Source organism: Acanthochromis polyacanthus, chromosome 12 (genome assembly GCF_021347895.1).
Source record: "Acanthochromis polyacanthus isolate Apoly-LR-REF ecotype Palm Island chromosome 12, KAUST_Apoly_ChrSc, whole genome shotgun sequence".
In the NCBI taxonomy this organism is placed as follows: Eukaryota; Metazoa; Chordata; class Actinopteri; family Pomacentridae; genus Acanthochromis; species Acanthochromis polyacanthus.
Window position 1 is genome coordinate 11,973,558 of NC_067124.1, and position 20,803 is coordinate 11,994,360.

At 39.5% G+C, this 20,803-nt stretch overlaps 1 protein-coding gene across 1 annotated transcript in view; it reads right to left on the reverse strand.

Moving 5' to 3' along the window:
• LOC110948233 (zinc finger protein 236) overlaps positions 1–11,003 on the reverse strand; it is a 97,740-nt gene extending 86,737 nt beyond the window's left edge. Inside the window, exons 1-5 of the mRNA XM_022189671.2 lie at positions 10,872–11,003; positions 9,548–9,687; positions 3,483–3,647; positions 3,185–3,363; positions 2,160–2,290 (exon numbers count right to left, since the gene is read on the reverse strand). Of these exons, the coding sequence (XP_022045363.1) occupies positions 2,160–2,290; positions 3,185–3,363; positions 3,483–3,647; positions 9,548–9,687; positions 10,872–10,923 (667 nt within the window). The 5' untranslated portion in view covers positions 10,924–11,003. The remainder of the gene's footprint in view (positions 1–2,159; positions 2,291–3,184; positions 3,364–3,482; positions 3,648–9,547; positions 9,688–10,871) is intronic.
• Between the last annotated feature and the right edge of the window lie 9,800 nt (positions 11,004–20,803).

Genomic DNA, 20,803 nt, shown 5'->3' on the forward strand with positions numbered 1-20,803 from the left:
ATGAAAATGATAAATTTGGCAAATGTGGCAAACATCTCCATAAGAGAATGCAGTATTTACACCAGTAACTTAACTATAGTTCGCAAGCAAGTGACCAAAAATACTTCGAAAATATGCAGATTAAAACCACCAGCAACAAATGATCAACTGAATTTCCAACAAAAGGAATGAAAGGGTTTGATTGAAAATGTGCACTGAAGTACTCGGCAAGAATTTATCATTGTATAAGCAGCAGTGTGACGTGTGAAGGTGGAGAGTCACGTAAAGGCAAAAATGTATGAACACGTTATGGTCCAATAATTCACTCCTGCTGTTTAATAGCTTCTTTTCATATCCTCTGCTGCCATGCATTGACACTTTCAAAAAAACTTTTGTTTGACTGTCAAATTGAAAAAAAATCTCATATTTCATTACTTTTCTTGATGTTTTAGAAAATATTAGGCAGGTATCATATATCAAATTCATCGCCTTGGTATCTGGACAAAACCATGCTATAGTGCCCAAAATTCTGCTTAGGGGCAATTTAAAAACTTTAAATCAAAGAGCAAAACTCGTAACTTTCCTAAATGTGACACCACCACCCACCACACATCTGTAAAGTCTCCTGCTGCAACCACAGCCGACTATTGAGCCCCCTATTAATTACAACCTGGTGTCACTATCCACCTACACTTTAGAAAACACTGCAGTTTTCTGGAACTTGTAACTCCCAAATTTATAAACACACAGTTTTACAGCTAAGGTTGGGAACTTTTACAAATTTTAATACATGAGCAGCTGCACTTGTTTGATAATAGGCAAGTGTTTTCCAAGCAGTGGAAAAAAAACTCAAGATTACAAGCAGATGGTATAAACAGCTAAAAACTAAACAAAGAAACTATATGCAATCCTAAAACTTAACTGTCGGTTGGATGGTGAACGGAGAATAAAATGGACAGAATAATGTGATTTACAGACAATGCAAACCTATAATGAATGATCTACCACAACATTAAAACAAACTGCTGGATATTGTGGAGGCTCATTTGCACAAAACAGCTCTGACCTGTTGAACTCAAAGGATGGACACATGATGTCTGGGAGTTACAGGCTGAGGCCTCTGGGGATTGGTAGTCTGGATTGCTGTATGTATTGCTTGACTAGATTGGGATCTGAGGTGGTTGGAGGCCAGCTCAGCTCCTTGGGCTCTTTGTTGTGTTTCTCAAGCAGACCCAATTCTTGAGTTATGGCCAAAAAAAGGTACAGTGAGCTTGACCGAAGGGTTTAAAGCAAAACATTGCATTCCAATGAGATGATAAATGATATTCAGTGGGTTGTCAGTGGTGTAAATGTTGTTGGTATTTGATATATTTATCATAAAACCCAATCCAGGCCCCCTACAGGGCAATGTCAAATTGGTCTTTAAATACTTTACACTTTTGTATGAAGTTTTCCAGATTTCTTTAGTATCAAAGTGATTCAGTGCTAGTTGTAAGTACATCTAACAGCAAAAACAAACTCCATCCATCCATCCTCTATACACCGCTTAATCCTCATTAGGGTCATGTGGGGGCTGGAGTCTGTCCCAAATGACTCAGGGTGAAGGCAGGAGACACCCTGGACAGGTCAGTCACCAGTCTGTCACAGGACCACATATACAGACAAACAATCACACTCACAGACAATTTAGAATCACCAATTAACTTCAGCATGTTTTGGACTGTGGGAGGAAGCTGGGGTTCCCAGAGAAAACCCTCACATGCACAGGGAAAACATGTAAACTCCATGCAGGAAGATCCAGGCCCAGGTCGGGACGCGAACCGGGGATCTTCTATCTGCAAGGCGACAGTGCTAACCACCGCCCACTGTGCAGTACAGAAACAAATTCTTAATAGCTAATTCTGTGTACACAATTTTACAAAATGTTAATAGATACTGGCTAAAAAACAGGTTTCGTGTTAAAGCGCACAATGCAACCCACTGTGTCTCCAGCAGCAGTATATCACATATGACATCCTAGAGTCATTACTGAGATGGCCTATATAGGACAACTCAGGATCAGGAGGTTGATGGATTCCATCGCTCTTTTCTACCGTAATTTCTTTGAACATAAATCACCAAATGCGCATTCGAGCTCTATAAGCTGCTCATTTCACCTCCTCTCTGTCCATCTCACTCACCTGTGTGTATTCGTATGTGTCTGACCAGCTGGCTTGGCTTTTTGAAAGCCTTTCCACAGTGATGACAGCTGTTTGTGAACCCACTGCGATCTATGTTTTTCTTGTAGTTTCTGGAACTAGAGGTGAGCGGCCTGTGAAGGAAGCAAACACAAAAATTGTTTTTTTGTGTGGGTGTGTAAAACACTTTAGAGGAACAGAAAGATGCAATAATATTAATATTACTGCAGTGTAAATTTTTGACATTTTGACACTGAACAAGATTTAAGCATGTAACCACTGGATTACTTATCAGTATTTTCTTATTATTTATACCAAATTTTTGTATATAGGTAAAGTCAAATTGTATGGGTGACTGGAACTGCTCCAATTTTTGTTTTCTGACATGAAATTTGTTACATCCGCCAACATTATTCACATTACAGAGTTTGTCAAACTTGATGTTGTACACTACCGTTCAAAAGTTCGAGGTCACTTACAAATGTTCTTATTTTTGGAAGAAAAGTATTTTTCCAATAACATTAACTGAATCAGAAATACAGTCTAGATATTGTTAATGTGATAAATGACAAAATGACTTCTAGCTGGAAATAGCTGATTTTTAACGGAATATCTACATAGGGGTACACAAGAACATTTCCAGCAACCATCACTCCTGTGTTCTAATGCTACATTGTGTTAGCTAATAATGTTGAAAAGCTAATTGATGATTAGAAAACCCTTGTGCAATTATGTTAGCACAAGAATAAAACAGTTTTTATGGAAAACATCAAACTGTAGGGGTGACTCCAAACTTTTGAACGGTAGTGTACATTTAACTAGATTTCCTCCATAAATTTAAACATCATTTTTAATTTTCACTACCCTTAATTTTTATACTATTTTTAAATACTATTTCTTGTGGATTTGAACTTATTTTAGGTTATAGCCACTGCAGCAAGATGCTCACGGTGACTTGAAATGGCTGTTAAGCTGCTTTTCTCAGCTCTGTAGAATGTAACAAAGCGGTATCTGAAGCCCTGTCTGACCTCATCTTGATATGACTCTTCATGTGCTCTTTGATTTGTGCAGACGTCTTGAACTCCTTGTCGCAGGTCTTGCAGGTGTAGACCCTGATGCCCGAGAGCTCCTTCCGGTGCTCCTCCAAGTGCAGAGAGAGCTGGCTCTGAAGAACAAACTCATCTCCGCACTCTACGCAGATCAAATTCTGCACAAATGGAAACAAAATAAATAGAGGAGTCAAAAGACAGAATCAAAGTTCTTTTTCTCTAAATGCAAAGAACGCAAAACATAATGGTTTTAGGTGTGATTGGTGAGATGACTTACTTCCTCCTTCTCATGCAGCATGATGTGGGATTTGAGGCTGGCGATTCTGGAGAACTTTTTATTGCAAACAGGGCAGGTGAAGTCAGAGGTGGTGTGTGTGGACTTGTGTAGTGTGAGGTTGAACTCCACATTAAACGTCTGTGGGCACTGGTCACATCGGTGAGGCTGCAGAGGAGAGCGAATACTGGAGTGAATAATGCTGTAAAATCTCTCAGACGTCTCCCTTCGCAATGTAACTCTTGTTGCTGTTCTTACTCTTGTTTACAGTAGATGGAGTCAATCTTGACTGCATCTCCATCACTAAGCTAGTTTAACTGATTCAAGAAACTATATTTGTTGCAAGAGAGAGATGAAGAGAAAGAGAGAGAGAACAAAATTATTGTGCTGCACAAGTATTAACTATCAACAGGCAGCATAAAAATAAATATCCACAATAAGACAGAAATGGCACCAATATTAGGTTATATTTCTATCAGAGTAGCCAGCTGACTTAATTGCAGAATGCTTTCTGAATCTGTTGAAGGTTGAAGGCAGTGCTATAATCAGAGTGGCTTCTGCTCTTCAGTCTGGAGAGAATGAAGGTGAAGATGTTGGCATTGAAGCTGACATGACCCATAACTACAAGAGCACTGGCAAATGAACAGATACAGCATCTTATTATCACCTTTTTACACCCGAAGAGAGATTCTAATCACACTAATGTTCTTGCTGAAAGTGTGAAACAAAGAACTGAATCCCTTCACTGGCCTGCAGTCATGTTGGATGTGCATTTTGAAGTACTGTCTTAAAGTGGTAATGAAAACAACAAAATTCAATAGCAAAACTTCCCCGTTTTTCAAATGGATTTTTATGCATACAGCACTTTAAAGTCTTGATGCACACAAAGGGAGAAGGAAACACCTTTCTCCAAATAAGTTCTGGCTTAGCAAACATTTAACTCACATGAATGCTCAACAGTTTCTGCTTTTGTCATTGCTTTCACCTCCAGACAGCATGAAACATGTCCAACTGGAGCACACATTCAAAAATATTTACTTGCTCCATTGAAAACAAATCCCAAAAACTTTCCATTTTCCTCTCAAATGTCCGAATTTGTTAGTTCTTCTTATTTAAGGTGTTTTAGCAGCCCATAAGCATCCCTTCCTATTTCTCACTCCGGGTATCCTCCATTTCTTTCCCTAATGCTTCTCCTCATATTTTAGTCTCACTCATCAAAGATACAAACGGGGAAAGCAGGGAAGACACACGAGGAGACAAGTGTCAAGGCAAAGGCCATTTAAAAAAAATGAAATATTGTTTGCTTAAAAGCTGTTGTTTTTAAGGTGACTATTAAGTACGACGTGTGGCACAGCAGCAGCATCGTCTGTCCATTCATTGTTTTGTTATGGCCTACCACCGTGTTTTATGATCTCTGTCAGATGAGAATAAATGGCAATGACAGCTTACAGTATACATTTATTTATTAGGCTTTGATTACACTCCCTTGCAGATGCACAGACAGCTGCGTATGTGTAAATGTAGTTTATATACCACTTTTCTAGTCAGCAGGAGCGCACCTGGAAAAAGTCAGCTGCATACATGTACAGCAAGTCCACATATTTACCCACAGAGATATAAAGAGTCATGCTGCTTCCCAGCATTAGACGCTTGATGAACATACCACCATGCAGTGTTAAATTAGATGTTTGACAGGTGCTTTCCAACAGGAAACCAAGACAAGCTATGCTTTTCTACAACCGTACAAACACTGGCTGCACATTACTGGACGAACGCTTCTCTCATTGGCTATCTTATAGTACAGTTAAAGTTTCCAACCAATTTCAAACATTTTAGGTGAGGAAAAAAAGCAATGCAGCTACTGAATCTGCCTTCATTTTACATTATCAATGGTTTGTTAAAAGTTTTTTCTAGAGGAAAAGGGCAGCTGGACACACCTGATTTGCATAAAGTCGACAAGGCCTCAACCTTATGCAAATGGTGAGCAGGCAACAAGATGCTCTGTCTCTTGAAATGCATTGTGATGCTACCAGAAACCACTGCAGAGTTGCTTCTATAGACAACAAGAAATGCACTCAGAGAGCGCAGTACTCTGCCAAGGCTGCTCAGTCGTATCATTTCTGATGGCTGAAATCTTGAAAAAATTTGTGGCAGAAATCGCAGCAACACAGAACGTGGCCATTGACTACAGATGTACCCACAAACAAAATGACCTTGCGCTGAGCACAGGTGTGTGTTATGCATGTGTACGTTATGTATAGATATCGAATCGCGTGACCTAAATATGTAGCAGGCGGCGGGAATGGATGGGACTTGGAAAGACCCCCACAATATAATCAGCTGTTCCTTGTATCGTTTCCAACTGATAAGTCCCGATAAGTCCAGAGCGGATGATCTGTAGTAGAATCGCAATCATGTGATCATCAGCAGGCAGCTGATGTCATGGTCACTTGTCATAGATACAGTGATGCCATGTCGAAATGATACAGAAATTTTTGACAAATCCGTGGATCCAGACTTTAAGCAGCATCACTGTCAAAATCTAATCACTTGGTCCTTGTGTCATTTCTGACTTTCCCTGAAAATTTCATCCAAATCCATCCATCCATTCTCTATACACCGCTTTATCCTCACTACGGTCGCGGGGGGTGCTGGAGCCTATCTCAGCTAACTCGGGCGAAGGCAGGGGACACCCTGGACAGGTCCCCAGTCTGTCACAGGGCTACATATACAGACAAACAATCCCACTCACATTCATACCTACGGGCAATTTAGAGTTATCAGTTAACCTCAGCATGTTTTTGGACTGTGGGAGGAAGCCAGAGTGCCCGGAGAAAACCCACGCATGCACAGGGAGAACATGCAAACTCCATGCAGAAAGTTCCCGGGCTCAGGCCGGGACTCAAACCAGGGATCTTCTTGCTGCAAGGCGAAAGTGCTATCCACTATTCCACTGTGCAGCCCTCATCCAAATCCATTAGTCCAATTTTGAGTAATGTTGCTAACAGACAGACGGACAGACAGATGGACAAATGTATGCCGATCGCCACATAACTCCACAGTGTTCCTTCGCGGAGTAATAAATGGGACGGTTAAGTAACAGATCCTGTGGACATGTACCCTAATTCATATCAATACTAGCCTAGCCGTGCTAGACCCAGGTCTGAAGACACAAGGGTCTAGGAACTCTCGACAGGGAGGGAGGCGGGCTAAAAGGTTGTCTATCAAATCACTCTGCAGCAATTGTGTAGGTATACAACCAATCAGCGCAACGAATAGGCTGACGTAGTTCCTCGAGCGCCGGAAATCAGAGGATGCGGTAGTTCGGTGAAGCCTTATTTATACAGTCAATGGGTGAAGCTCAAGTATATTACAGAGATGTTTACAGAAAGATTATTCAGAGTCGGTGTTAATGGAGCTCAACGGCTGTTGTCGTTTTTGTTGTCGACCCTGGCAGAGAATTAAATTCGTTGCCGTGGGTTGTCTAGCGCAGTTAGGCTAGTTGTTTCCGGTTGTTTCTGTCGTCACTTAGTTACGCCCGCCTTCTGACACTACACTTCATGGTGATTTGTCGGCCAGTTTTAGGGGGGGGGGGGGGGGGGGGGTTCCAGCAACTTTCATCGCTGGAACCCTGGAAATTATCATCAGACAGCTATTTACCATGTTTGCTTTAATATTTCTCACTGCAAAGATAAAAATGCATAGATCTTTTCGATGCTGTCATCCGATACAGTGGCCAGCTTGAAAGATAATGCAGACAAGGGGAAAAAAAGAAAAAAAAAAGGAATGCTCCCAGCATGGTTTGCATATTCATGCTGTGTGTCATGCCTCGTTTATATCAGAGCGTGCCAAAAAGACTTTCATGATGACACAGGACACAGTGAGGATACATGTGTGGATCATTGTTCAAACCTGCCACTGCAAATCCTCTCTCTCCTTGCTGCACTTCAGGATTGAAACATTCTTCAAAATCACTAAGATTCATTTTCAGGAGGCTCAAAGTTGAAAAATGAGATGGGCCTCTAGTTTTCTTTCTGGCTTCCTCTACTCTGTTTTATCACGGCCATGTCTAATGTAGACTATACTGCCACCTTCTGATGACAATACACAGTCAGTTTATTCACTTCAAGGCAGGTAATGGAAACATGGCAAATTTTTGACTGAATAGCAAGTGACTGAAAGCAAGCACAAGGGGAGGAAGATCTGAGTCCTGCAAAATGTTGCAAATAGATGGCAAACAGAGCAAACACTGCAACTTAAGGGAAACCAGTAAATTAATAACTATCAACACTTGCATTACACAACATGAAGTAATTCACTTTTTTTCTGTATGTGTGCTCATGCATTAAGAATGCAAAACACAACATTCCCTGACAAAAAACACTTGTTGCAATTATTTCCAACACAACTCCATCTAAGCATACCGCCTAAACCAAGAGAAGTCATCCAACACACATACATCCTCATCACACTTTACCTCCTTCACACATTTCCACGCGTGATGATTAACATATATTGCAAAGTATGGATGTGCTCGAGAAATTAAAACACTTGGACATATTCTTTGACTCATCTGATGACTCAGACGATGCTAGTTATGATGATTAACACTTCTGAGTGACTCCAATATGTATTTTAGGACTTTCCGATGTTGGAGTACAAAATACGAGACAAACATGTTCATTTTACTGACATTTCAGCTTAAGCTCTGCCATAAATGTTTTATACAACCACAACACAAAAAACAGACTACAAATGCAGAATAACTCATACAAATCCATAATTATGACTGACAGCCACTCACACATTGCATTTATGATTATCTGATCAATAACTAAGGTTGACTGATGTGGAGTTTTTGGAGTTGAAACCAAATTTTAGGAACTGATTTGCAGTAAAAATTAAAATCTTGGTATCAAAACACAAATTTTATTTAAATTCTTTAATTCATGCTTAACAGAACTTTTCAACATCCATCCTTTAGCTATTACTCATAACATAAATGCATGACAGGCTGCATCTGAACCAAAACAGTTATATTGGATCCCATCATCATCCCAGCTGATAATTGATTGACACCTAATCAATGACTTCCAGCATCTTAAGAATTACCCTAAATATTACTCATTGATTTTTCATTCATTCAGAAGTCACATTGTGCCACAATATCTTCTTCAACCACAGAGTTCAGTAACATAAAACATGTTGTATTCACTGTTTCCCAAGTCAGAAATAACCCATCAAGTCTGAGCCTTTCCCATTATTTGAATTAAGCAGCAGTTCATTCAAATCAGTTCAACTAATCTATTCACACTGTCGATATGAATAAACATCGTGTAGCCAAACATGCAGCAACACAAAAATTATGTAGTCCTCATGTAATAAAATGAAGGTCAGAAACAATAGTAATCCTATGAAGAAACGAGTCTGTCCTTCACATTGTTGGTAAAAACACATTCCAGAAGCTTTGGAAGTAGCTGTCCCCAAATATTGGGACTGGCCCACTAGAGTTGAGACCTGTGATGAGACTCCCAAATAGACAGCAGCGTCTAATCTGCAGCAGGTTTACACTTTCGCATTGAGAAAAATCATCTGAGCTGAAAAATCCAGGACACCTCCAGCTTTAGTGTTAAGCTGTGAGCCTGGCCCAAATCCAACCTGTGGCTGGAATACTGTGATCCACTGAAGGTTTGCTATTATCTGCTCCAAACTCAGATGAAAGTGTCCCACAAATTAACTTTTTTTTCTTAAATTGTAGTTGCAAAAGTAAACCATAACAGGCCAACTACCTAACAGATCAAGCTCCATTGAAAAGTTACCTCATACCTCCACCAGTTCAAACATGCTCAGTCAAAAGTCAAGATATGTCAGCTGGAACCCTGGAAATTATCATCAGACAGCTATTTACCATGTTTGACAGGCAATGAAAACTGGTGCCAGGAGGTTAATAAAGCTGTGATTCTCAAGCTCCCCTGGTGACTGACAACTATCAGACAATAGACTAGAATGCAAGAAAGAATGCACAAGCCAATGCGGAGAGTATACACACACTGTTATGCTGAACTCACCTTGTCATTGACCTCATGTTCACGGAGATGCTTCTGCAGCTGGCTCTCCGTAGTGAAGATCTGGGAGCAGATAGTGCACTTCTTATCCTTGAGCTCTCCATCGCTGAAACTTTCAGCCTTGTTTTCACTGGAATCTGCATCTGGCGAGAAGCATAGCAGGTAACACTTGAGTTCCTTAATGTGATTCAAGAAACCTCCTTGTGTGACAAATAACTAAAATAGAAATGACCACTAGCCTTATATGGATGCTATATTCACTGGCTTTGTTGGAAAAAGAAAAATCCCAAACCAGAAGTCTTCATTAGAACAGTATTTTTATATACACAACAGCATGACTGTCCAGACCACCCAAGTAGCAGAAGATGATGATAAACTAGTTTTTATTACATTGGAGAACAAGAAAACAATTAAATGATTATATGTTGTGGTTTCATTCTATTTTAGCTAGCCCATCTGACAGTTGTGTGCTTACTCATTTAAAGTCTTATGCAAAGAAACATGAACTAGATTGACTTATTGTCTGCCTGTGAACCTGTTTGGGTGACTCAACTTGATATTCAACAGTTTGCTACCACACGCCCATCTTGGCTGCCACTGTCAAAGCTAGTATTCGGACAGTATGTGCATAGTTTATAAGAAAATAGTCCGATCCTCCTTATAGACGGTCTGTAATAAACAGATTTACATTAATATGAGAAGACACGTGGTGAAGTATCATCTAAGTTATGCTGCTAACGTGTCGTGCTAAGTCTGCCAAACACTGTGTTCCGATCATGATATCAAAATGCATAAATCAATGAAATAAGAGGACACACTTTAACGCTTTTTTAAGTCGTGTCATTTCGTGACTGTGACAACTTGTTCCGACGGATCCATCAGCAGCTGGACAGCGTCGCTGCAGCGATACACGGAGTCCAAAATAACAATGGGTAACACTTCAGCGTGCTAGCCGGGAAGCTAACGGTAGCGAAGCGGGCTAGTTAGCAACAACAAGCTAACAAGGAAATGCTAATAAATAAATACTATATGTGAAAAAGCGCACATTAACTGGCGCCACATGACACCAGCGCTCCTCTCCTCACGGACACCAATTTAGACTGGAAGCCAATAAGAAGAGCCACCGAAATGTTATTAATATCATTCCGCCTCAATCACTCCTTCGCCGTACAAAGCAAAGCCCACTCGCAATACTATATCCGGGGACTATATACACTACATTCAAGTGTTATTATATAAGCTGCGGAGATGTTTGGCAAAATAATAGCGGGGTATTTGGATAGCCCATAATCTGTATTTTTATTCCTTGCATTTTGGTACTTGTTACCTGTTTCGTCGCTGCTTTTAACTCTCAGTTTGCGAGGCCGGCCCCGCGGCATAGTTCCAGTACTCAGGGCGGGTGTGCTGTGAACGAATTGCTTTTCAAAATGGCGACTCGGTCGTCTGTAGACAGCAGAGTGCCCATGAAGACACACACAGCGGCGCGGACAAGGGAGACATCTACCGTCTGGTTCGCTGTACTTGCAGCTTCAGGTATACACAGAAAGCACAAACTTTGTCAAAATAATGATGGGGAGAACACTACTTTGTTCACTACAAATAGCTGAAATATTTACGGTATGGACACTGAAGCACTGTTGGTACTCATGCTAGCATCAACGTCAAACACGTCGAGTTAATACATTCAACAGGTTGTCAGTGATAAATAATTAAAACGAACACGTCTTTAAAAAGTGGAAAATAAGCAATAATAAAGCATAACAATAATAACAATGAAGTTTGCAATCAGAAAACATAGAATTAAACAAGCTGTTCAAAATGTTTTTTTTCATTAATCCATCCATTCGCTATACACCGCTTTATCCTCATAGGGTCACGGGGGGGGGGGGGGGGGGGGGGGGCTGGAGCATGTTGTTATATATATATATATACATACACATACACATACCACAGAAATACATTTAGGAAATTCTAGTATTAGAGTCCAGGAAGCACACCTAATATAAGAAACAGTGATACAGTGATTGCCACTGACTATCTGTACAGAGATTAGTGTAATATTACTGATACCATAGGATACAAAACTGTCATAATGTACTGTATAATGGGCCATTATTAATGTTAATAATGTTAATTCAACAAAAAAACAGTAAAATGAAAAAAATATAGATGAATTATTGTCATAGACATACTCCTGAGCCTTTGTCATTGTCATTTGATACCTAAATGAAAAAATCAAATCAAGGGAAATAAAAATGTAGTGACTGTTGTGTATTTTTTGAAAAACAATATAGTTAAAAAATACAGAAATATGTCTTGGAAATTCTAGGGTTATCGTTGAGAAAGCACAGTTATTATATAAAATATTGATTGCCACTGACAGATTAAGTGTCTGTACAGAGATTAGTGTAATGTTACTGATACCATAAGATATGAAACTGCCATTAAGTACTATATGATGAGGCCACTATAGTGTAAGCAAAAATTTAAAAATAATGAAAGAAACTTTTAAAAATGTCCATACTGAAACACAAAAGCAATCCTCTGCCTATGTTGTTATCATTGATACCCAAATGAAAAAAATAGGAGAAATTACAGCAGTACTGACTGTTGTGTCATTTTTAGCATAATGTAATTAAGGGATAATCTACTTTTTATAAAATTGCAAAAATATTTATTGTAAATTTATGTATTATTGTGAGGAAACACAACTAGTATATGAAATATTGATTGCAACTGACAGATTAAATGTCTATATAGACATTAGTGTAGTTACTGATACTATCGGGTATAAACTGCCATTACATACTGTATGATGAGGCCACTATAATTGTAAGAAAAAAAATTAATAATAATAAAAATTTAAAACAGCGATATTTGCACATAAACATTTTCCTGAGACAATGTCATTGTCATTTGATAAGCAAATGAAAAATAAAAATTAATGGAGATTGCAAATGTACTGACTGTTGTGTCTTTCTAAAAAGTAATATAGTTATGGAATAGTATACCTCTAAATAAGAACTGCAGAAATACTTCCTGGAAGTTCTAGTATCATTGCCAAGAAAGCACACCTAGTATATGAAATATTGATTGCCACTGACAGATGAAGTGTCTCTACAGAGATTAGTATAATATTACTGATACCAAGGGTTATACAGCTACCATTAATTGCCGTATGATGAGGCCACTGTAATGTCAACACTGACATAATTGAAGTCCCTTTAGAGTATGAGGCATAAAACCATCATAAAGTTGGATATCGTAGTTTTGAACACACAGCTGAGTACCATAGACAATATCCTATTGATTTTTCAAGAGAGTGTTGGAGAGGCAGATGATAAAATGACTCTACTGTCCATTTACACCAGCAGAGGGAGGCAATGAGTTATGAACAGCTTTGATCATTAATGGGTCAATAGTCCTGGGGATACCAACAAGCTGATTGTGCTGATGAAACCACACTACTGATCTCAAATGCCTGAAAGAGTGTGTGTTTAACTCAGATGGCTTCAGGATCTAATTGACTTGGTATGTCCACGTGGTGAACATCTGCCCAGTATTTAAGCTTTACATTGTCAACTCACTACTAGCCAAATGACAGGCAAAACACACCCATGCAAATATGCACAGGCTGGCTTAGGTAAGACTATTAGTAGATCCGTGTCTCACTTGCTTTGTGTGTTTATAATCCGGTGTTGATATGGATCACAGCACTTTGATTCATCCACAATGAGGAAGACAAGAGAACTCATATTTTTGACTCACGTGATTAAGAACTCTGCCCGAAGAAGCATAGTTGTGTACTAAAATGGAGTAACAACACAAGAATATGGATGTTCTGAGTGGCTGATACCCTTCAGGAGATTTTAGGTGTCATAGAAATGGAAAATCAGGAAAGTTACATTCAGTAGCTACATGCTAAATGTAGCACATGTGCTGGAGCTGCTTGTAATATAGTAACAATCTTAACAACACTCAAACACACACTAATGCAACTTTAACATATCATCTCGCCCATAAATAGATGCCCATCTGTTGTGTAGATGTATCTTTAGCAGGACGTAAATCATACGTATGAGCCTGATTGCCTCAACAGCATTTTTCTCTACAATAGGCCTACAGGTGGAAAGCCACGACTCTCACTTGTATTTTTCTTTGTTTCCAAAGAGGGGAGGGAAGTCAGCTCCTTGACTTTTAGTGAATAAGCAACCAACCAAGTGCATGTTCATTGTGTAAGAACATCTGTTCCTGCCAGGCCGCCAGTTACTCTGCATGTCCCCTCGCGGCTGCACAGGCCACTGATCTCACCACTGAAAACAAAAGACTGGACATCACTCTGACCTTGTGGGATAGTCCACGCCCCTCTTTCCTCCATTTCGCTGTTGTTGTTTTTTTCTTTTTGCGCTGCGGTCTGCTCTCCTCCCTCTCACAGTCAAAAGGAGAGTGATCAATCATTAAAATTGTCATGGGCTCTGGGAGTGGGATTGTCAGGAAGCCCACCTCTCTGGGAGATGTGCTAAACTCATGTTGTGAAAAACATGCTGAGAAGGGAAGAAAGTGATGGAGCTGCTGTTGCTGAGTCCTATCACTAGCCTTGTCATTCGTGCTAACAAGCCTCACCTACAACAGTGACATCAATGATACTTTTCCACTGACGAGGCTAGACATGAGTCAGACTTGAAAATGTGGTGCTTGTTTGCAGCACTTTGTAGGTGAGGTATCTTGTGAAAAACTCCCGTGCAATTAAAGATTAATTCCTTGATTTCTTAGCAGTCAATGTGCACTTTAATGACATCAGACTATTCACAGAAACATCAGCTGTCTGAATGGTAACCTTGCTGGTTCCTTTCTTTAAACCAGGACATTGTTGTCTGCTAATTCACCACCAGCTCATGCAGAGACAAAGAGCAAGTCAGACTCAAACAAAGGATAAATTCAGACCCAATATTCTCCATATGTAGCACGAGGCCTGGCTGTAAATTCCTCGATGACAGGGGGAGACGGGTGACAGGACTCACTATGGCCCTTGCAACGACCTTGTTCAGTAACATTTCACATCCTGCCACTGTTTCTTCTCCCAGGTGTGGCTGAGACTCCCCCTGTGCTGTCAGAGAGCACTGTCCGGATCCATGAAACCAATCATTCTTTGGCATCATGGAAACAGCATCTGACAGCCACAGTCGCCATGGGCGTCCTCCCCTGTGACCATCCTCAACAGGGGACCAGGGAGGTAAGGCCATTGCTCAGCAACACTCTCTGGACGACCGGTTCTCTGCTTTTGTAAAGAGGGATGCAAAAGATTATTTATTTATGCATTTATGTATTTATTTATTTATTTAGCTGTTTGTAATCAGAAAACATACACATTTAAAATAACCAAATGAACCCTGAATGATTGTTGAAAGTTTGCAGCTGCAAATGGCAGTCAGAGGCACAAACATATGGAATATTGATAAGAATTCAGCGAATTGAATATTTACAATCTCACAACTAGTAGCTGAAACACTAGAATTCATGAGATGAGGTGTTGCTATCAGCACACAGGTTGTGCAAAATAACACCAGGAGAACACAGTGTTACAAAAATCAGCAAACAGTATGCATGTGTATGAGAATGCATGCTCAAAAAAAGAGCAAATATACTCCATATGTACAGATGTGTGCAATATGTACGTGTTACCAACATTAGTGTAAAATTTGCCTATGTACACAATGGGCCCAAGTGGTGCAGATATATGTTTTACCAACTACTTATTTTTTTACACATGCAATGTTCAAAATAGCGTTAAATAAATGCTGTTATATGTGGCACAGCTGGTGTGCTAAAAATTAGATTGTATTTCAACTTCTCATTGCACCACGCTGGTTTGTCTCTGCCTACCTTTGCCTTTTGTCTTGTGCAGTTCTCTGTCAGTGCACTGTGTGAGAGGGAGGTGGAGAAGATAAGGGAGTTGTTTCTGCATATTTATCCTCCCACTTGGTGTTATAGGGATGGGGGTGGTGGGTAGGGGATGGCATTACATGCATCAAAAACAGAAAAAATACAAAAGGTGCATGTGCTGATAGAAAGCTGGTCTCAACTACTCTAAAATATAGCTCAATTCACGGTCAGCTGTGCTAGAAAGATGAAATAGCATCGCAGGAGTGTTTTGTAATCAATAATGCATGGCTGTCCATCTTCGGAAAAGAGAAAGCCCCTCCAAACACACCAGAGGCATCAGACACTTTTCATTTCATGCTGAAGGTCAGCAGAGCAGCATGGACGTCCCTACAGTGCATAACATGAGGAAGTAAACACAAACAGAAAATTTTTTTCAAATTCTCTCCTTCAATGCATACACCCATGTCACCATCATATGCTGATATTTTAAATGATAGGAGCTTCTGATCATGTGCTTGAAATTAAATCACTAATGTAATCAAATTGTTTCGCCAACAAGCTCATGATGTAAATATGATAATGGGTAGATTACAGCTTATGTTAGTTACAGGATTAATGTGTTGTACATATGCAATAGCAAGGAAATATTTACTGAGTAACAACTGCCTCAAGTGAAGATGTACAGCAAACAAGGGGGTGAGAAATTTGCATTTGAAGTTGGGTGGGGGTAGGTTACTTACGCTGTAAGTCCTTTTTAAATAAGTACACAGAACATATTACAGAATCACAACAGGGTACATCATGCTTAGCCTATATTTCCTTTCACAACAACAGGAAAATGAGCCAAACTTAATAACAAAATGAATTCAACTACATAATAATTACATAGAAAAGGGAATCAACCACTGCGTTTTGTAGTCTTCATACTCTGTGAGTATATTGCAATTAAAGAAAAAAACAACTGAACAATGGAACTCTTTATTTTCCACTATATAATAATCATTTTGAAAATATAAATATAACCTAGAAAACAATTAACTTTTTTATGGTTCTAGCATATATAAAACCATATCCTTAATCGCAGTCCAAATGCAATGTTCTTGTGTAAACAAAAATGTAAGAAAAAAATATTTGAAATATCTGTTTGTGTGTGACCTGTCTAGGGTGTCCCCTGTCTTCACCCTAAGTCAGCTGGGATAGACTCCAGCCACCTCGTGACCCTAATGAGGATTAAGCAACGTATAGATGATGGATGGATGTTTGTGTTTGCAAATAATGAGCTTTTTCTATCAACCTCATTATTAAACAAGTGCTCTTAGAAGCACTTACAGTGTAATTCATATCAAGGTCCCTCCAAAATTGTTCCAGTAAGTATTATCTTGATACTGTGTGGACAGTATGTAATTGCACTGTCACCTGAATTGTAATCAACAAGTGATGTTATCGTCAGTTACTCCTAATTATGATTTCAAGTTGTTCTGATTGATATAACACCATGTCCTGTGATGATCTATCCTTGATATAAACTCATCCTCACACTCCTCAGCGTTTTTATCAACACCCATCTGTTCAGTCCACATCACTGTTAAATATTAATACGTCTCCATCCTCACTGCATTATGACAGCATGCTCATCACCTGCTTGGGAACCATCGTCTGTATCGATTTCCCCTCGGCTTCCGCACATCTGGATGTTAAATTATTCTGACCGAAGTGCAGCCCCTCCTTCTCCTCTCCACCTATAACCATACACTAGTTATTCTTTGTACACACAGTAATGCATTCATTTGTTATTGCCTGAATGCAATGCATATACAGACAAAAGCACAAACATGATCCCAGCCCCCATTTTTTGCAATTAATAGTTATATTTTCCTACATGGATGCACACTTGTATGCGCACATGCATGCAAACACCTTTTCACGCTGTAAAAAGCCAGAATGCCGAGCTAATGCTCATGCACTGAGGATGACACATAAGGATAATCAGCTTCCTACCACATGGAGCCCTGGCCCCATGACAGCTCAGATCAATTAGACACCATTAAAGGCTGGTCTCAGAACAGCCATGGAGACTACCTAATGTCTTCTTTTCCCTCTGCATGGTGCTAACAAAATCCATCTTCTCCCTCACCCAAACCTAATTACAGGTAGAGATGCACTGTGTGAGATGAAAAGCTGGGAGACGCTTTGATGGATGGGGAGCTCTTGCAAAACAGAGCAAACAGGTAATTAACATGACAATAGGGATGAGGCAGGGGTCTCATACAAAGACACAAGTGGGGTAGTGCGGGTGTGGGAAGCAGAGGTGTGCTCGTGTGTATTATATGTACACATTTGAGGGGACAAAAACACCAAAGTGTAGAAATAAAGGAAGTCTAGGACGACAGCTAGAAACTTTGATGTGCTGTGAAATGCTTTCGCTGTGTGTGCGCTATGGTGGAGACGAATAGATAACAGGCGGTACACATTGCTGCAGGGAGTGACCAGACGCTTAATGGAGGTGTTGAAACCTTGTGCAGGGATAAATAATTTATCCTTTGACAAAGTATACCTCATTCATTTTTCATTACAGCATATTTATGGGTGAATCGTGACAATGTGATAGCTGTATCAGTTTAAATTGTCAGGTGTATAGTGTAAGAGCTGCTGCTCCTCTTCAAACAGTGCATAGATCTGACCAAATTATCTCTCAGCCTCCCATTTCCCTGTCAGTTTGCAAGTTGATTTCAAGGAGAATGTGACTCATTTTACACATAAACCATTAATGTCGGGTGTTTAAATGTCGCATCAAGACGGAGATAACGCTAAAAAGGTGATGTGGAAGCAGGCGCACACACTCCCCAATGGCTCATGAGAATAAGATGCACACCTCATAAGCAGTGGATGTGCTGGGGGAGTTTCACACCATAGTAAGTGGCACTACACTATGATTCCTCTATGGGCAATGTGTTATATTTTTGTCAGGGTTTCTATGTTAGGATAGCAACAATTGCTTGGCAGCACATTTGTTAGGTAACCCATAGTCCTAGTTATTTTTTTTTTCATTTGGTTTGAGATTCCCTCAAAGCTCTACTTACAGTGTCGGCAGGGGAAAAATGAAAGTGAATTTGCAAATGCATACTGATATATAACCTGAAGCTTTAACTGTTAATCAAGTAGATACTCTGAGTAGAAATGCAGGGAACATTCCTTGTTGTTCAGCCGTTAAGAAACATCGAGGCCCTGTCAGTTTGACTGTCACAGGAAGTATTTACAGCAGCTTTGATGATAAAACTACTTGACAGGAATAAGACATCTGACAATCGAGACAAGACTTGAAAACAGCTCTACGTGTTTTTCATTCCAGTTACAGCCATAAAGTAGAGATGATCCACTACCTGTGACCAAAACCTGGTTCAGCCTTTTATGAGTCAGCTTAGTCGGCGTGTTGCACATGACGCAAGAACTGGCACCAAAAGCTCATCTTGTGTCTATAATAACTGTCTAGTCTCTCGGCAGACAGTCATTCATCCAGTCACTGTTGACAGCTAGCATTGTTCTGAAAGTGCATGGTTAGTTATTTTTAATCATATGTCATACTATGATTAAATTTGCCAGACTTGTCTCCCAGCCAGTGGTAAAACAGCTAAAACTGTTGACAAAAGCAGTGTCAGCGCAGAATCTCTCTTTCTATGAGACATGTACCAGTTGAACAAGCATGATTTGTTTGTTTAAATGCTAGTACTGTAATGTAAAATACTTGCATTGGTAAATCAGCATTAGTATTATGTACTTGAAGAATGTAAAAGGGCTTGTTGTGAAGTATAGTGGCCTCTGCAGTTGATAAACATCTGTAGGTGTTATATTATTGTATCAAAATGTGTGTACTGTTGTAGCTTGTGGAGGCGAAATCATCTATTGTATACAGCTCTGCAGTTTAGCCAAGAGTTCCCAGCTTAAGGGTCAGGTCCCCATTAAAGGTCACAAGCTAAATCTGAGGGGTCAGGAGATGATTAATGGGGTAGAGAAAAAGAAAATTAAAAACTTTTCTATTTACAGTGTTTTTCTTTTTCAGATTTTAGGGTTCTTATTTTTTACTCTCCCTCTGTAAGTGATAAAACCTATCTCACTGAAATCTTCTGAGACAGTTTGAAGGGTAAATGTATTTTGGGTGGAGCTGCAAAAAACAGCTTGAAACTCATCATAGGGCCCCGACTAGACCCAGTGCTTTTAAAAGTGACTAAAAAGTACTGTTGTAAAGTAAATAGTTACCATAGCTGCATTCCCCTTTGATGTAATCTTGACATTAACATTTAAAGCATCCATTTAGTTAGTGTTTTTCAAATTTTGTTCATTTGGAACCTTTGTAGTATTTATTTATTTACTGACCTTTTTTTCAACCAGGAGAAATCCCTGGGAGATTAAGAACCTCTTTTTCAAGGGAGTCCTGGCCAAGATTGGCAGCAGCAAATACAAAACAGTTACAAAATGACAAAAATTAAAACACACTTAAGACACTAGCAAAAAACTAATATAAAGATTAAATTTACAAAGAAATTATGACAAACAAGTTGTGGAGTTGGCCTCAAGAACTTGCAGTTTGGATTTAATAGCGCTCCATGAGATTAACTCTGTTTCCAGTCATTCTGCATCATATTACATGCAAAAGGTGCAGCATAAACAACAATCTTTTTTCCCAGTTCAGTACGGGTGTATGGAACAGAAAGCAACAAATGATCTTGTGAAGGGAGAGAGTGAAGATCAGAACTTTTCTGTGCAGTTAAGGAGCAAATGTAGGTGGGCAGTAGTCCAGGTATTGCCTTGTATATGAAAGTATACTAATGACAGATTCTTCTGGTGGCTAAAGCCGGCCAACCCACCTGAGAGTATAACTCACAGTAAATAAACTACAGCAGTGACACCAAAATCCATTTTATTGTACTCTAATTTTATTGTCAAGTGTGAGTGGATTCTACACACATATTTTAAAGTTCTACGCCTTAATATTTCAACCACTTTATGTTGGATTTTCATGATTGTACTTTTGTGGTGGGCCACTGAAGAATCTTTACAGTTTGTGAAGACCTTGAAACTTTTTGTTTTATTGTAGACTTACAGTACTTAAAAACACTTAAAATAGTTTCTCACAGGAGTGACTGCATTGATAGCAATCTTCTTAATGTAGGATAGGATTTTTTGTTGGTGACCTCTTACTGACCCATTCAGAATCTTACCACTTGTAGTAATAGAGCAAGGTTATGATTCTTTTCTCATCCCCTGTAATTTGTATAAACAAGATGATGTGTTAACTTGCTGGAATATAGTATGTTTCATTCAGAGCCCAAATTGTAAAATACTGTTGTGGCAATATAAATTCCTAGTCACTGCCCGTCA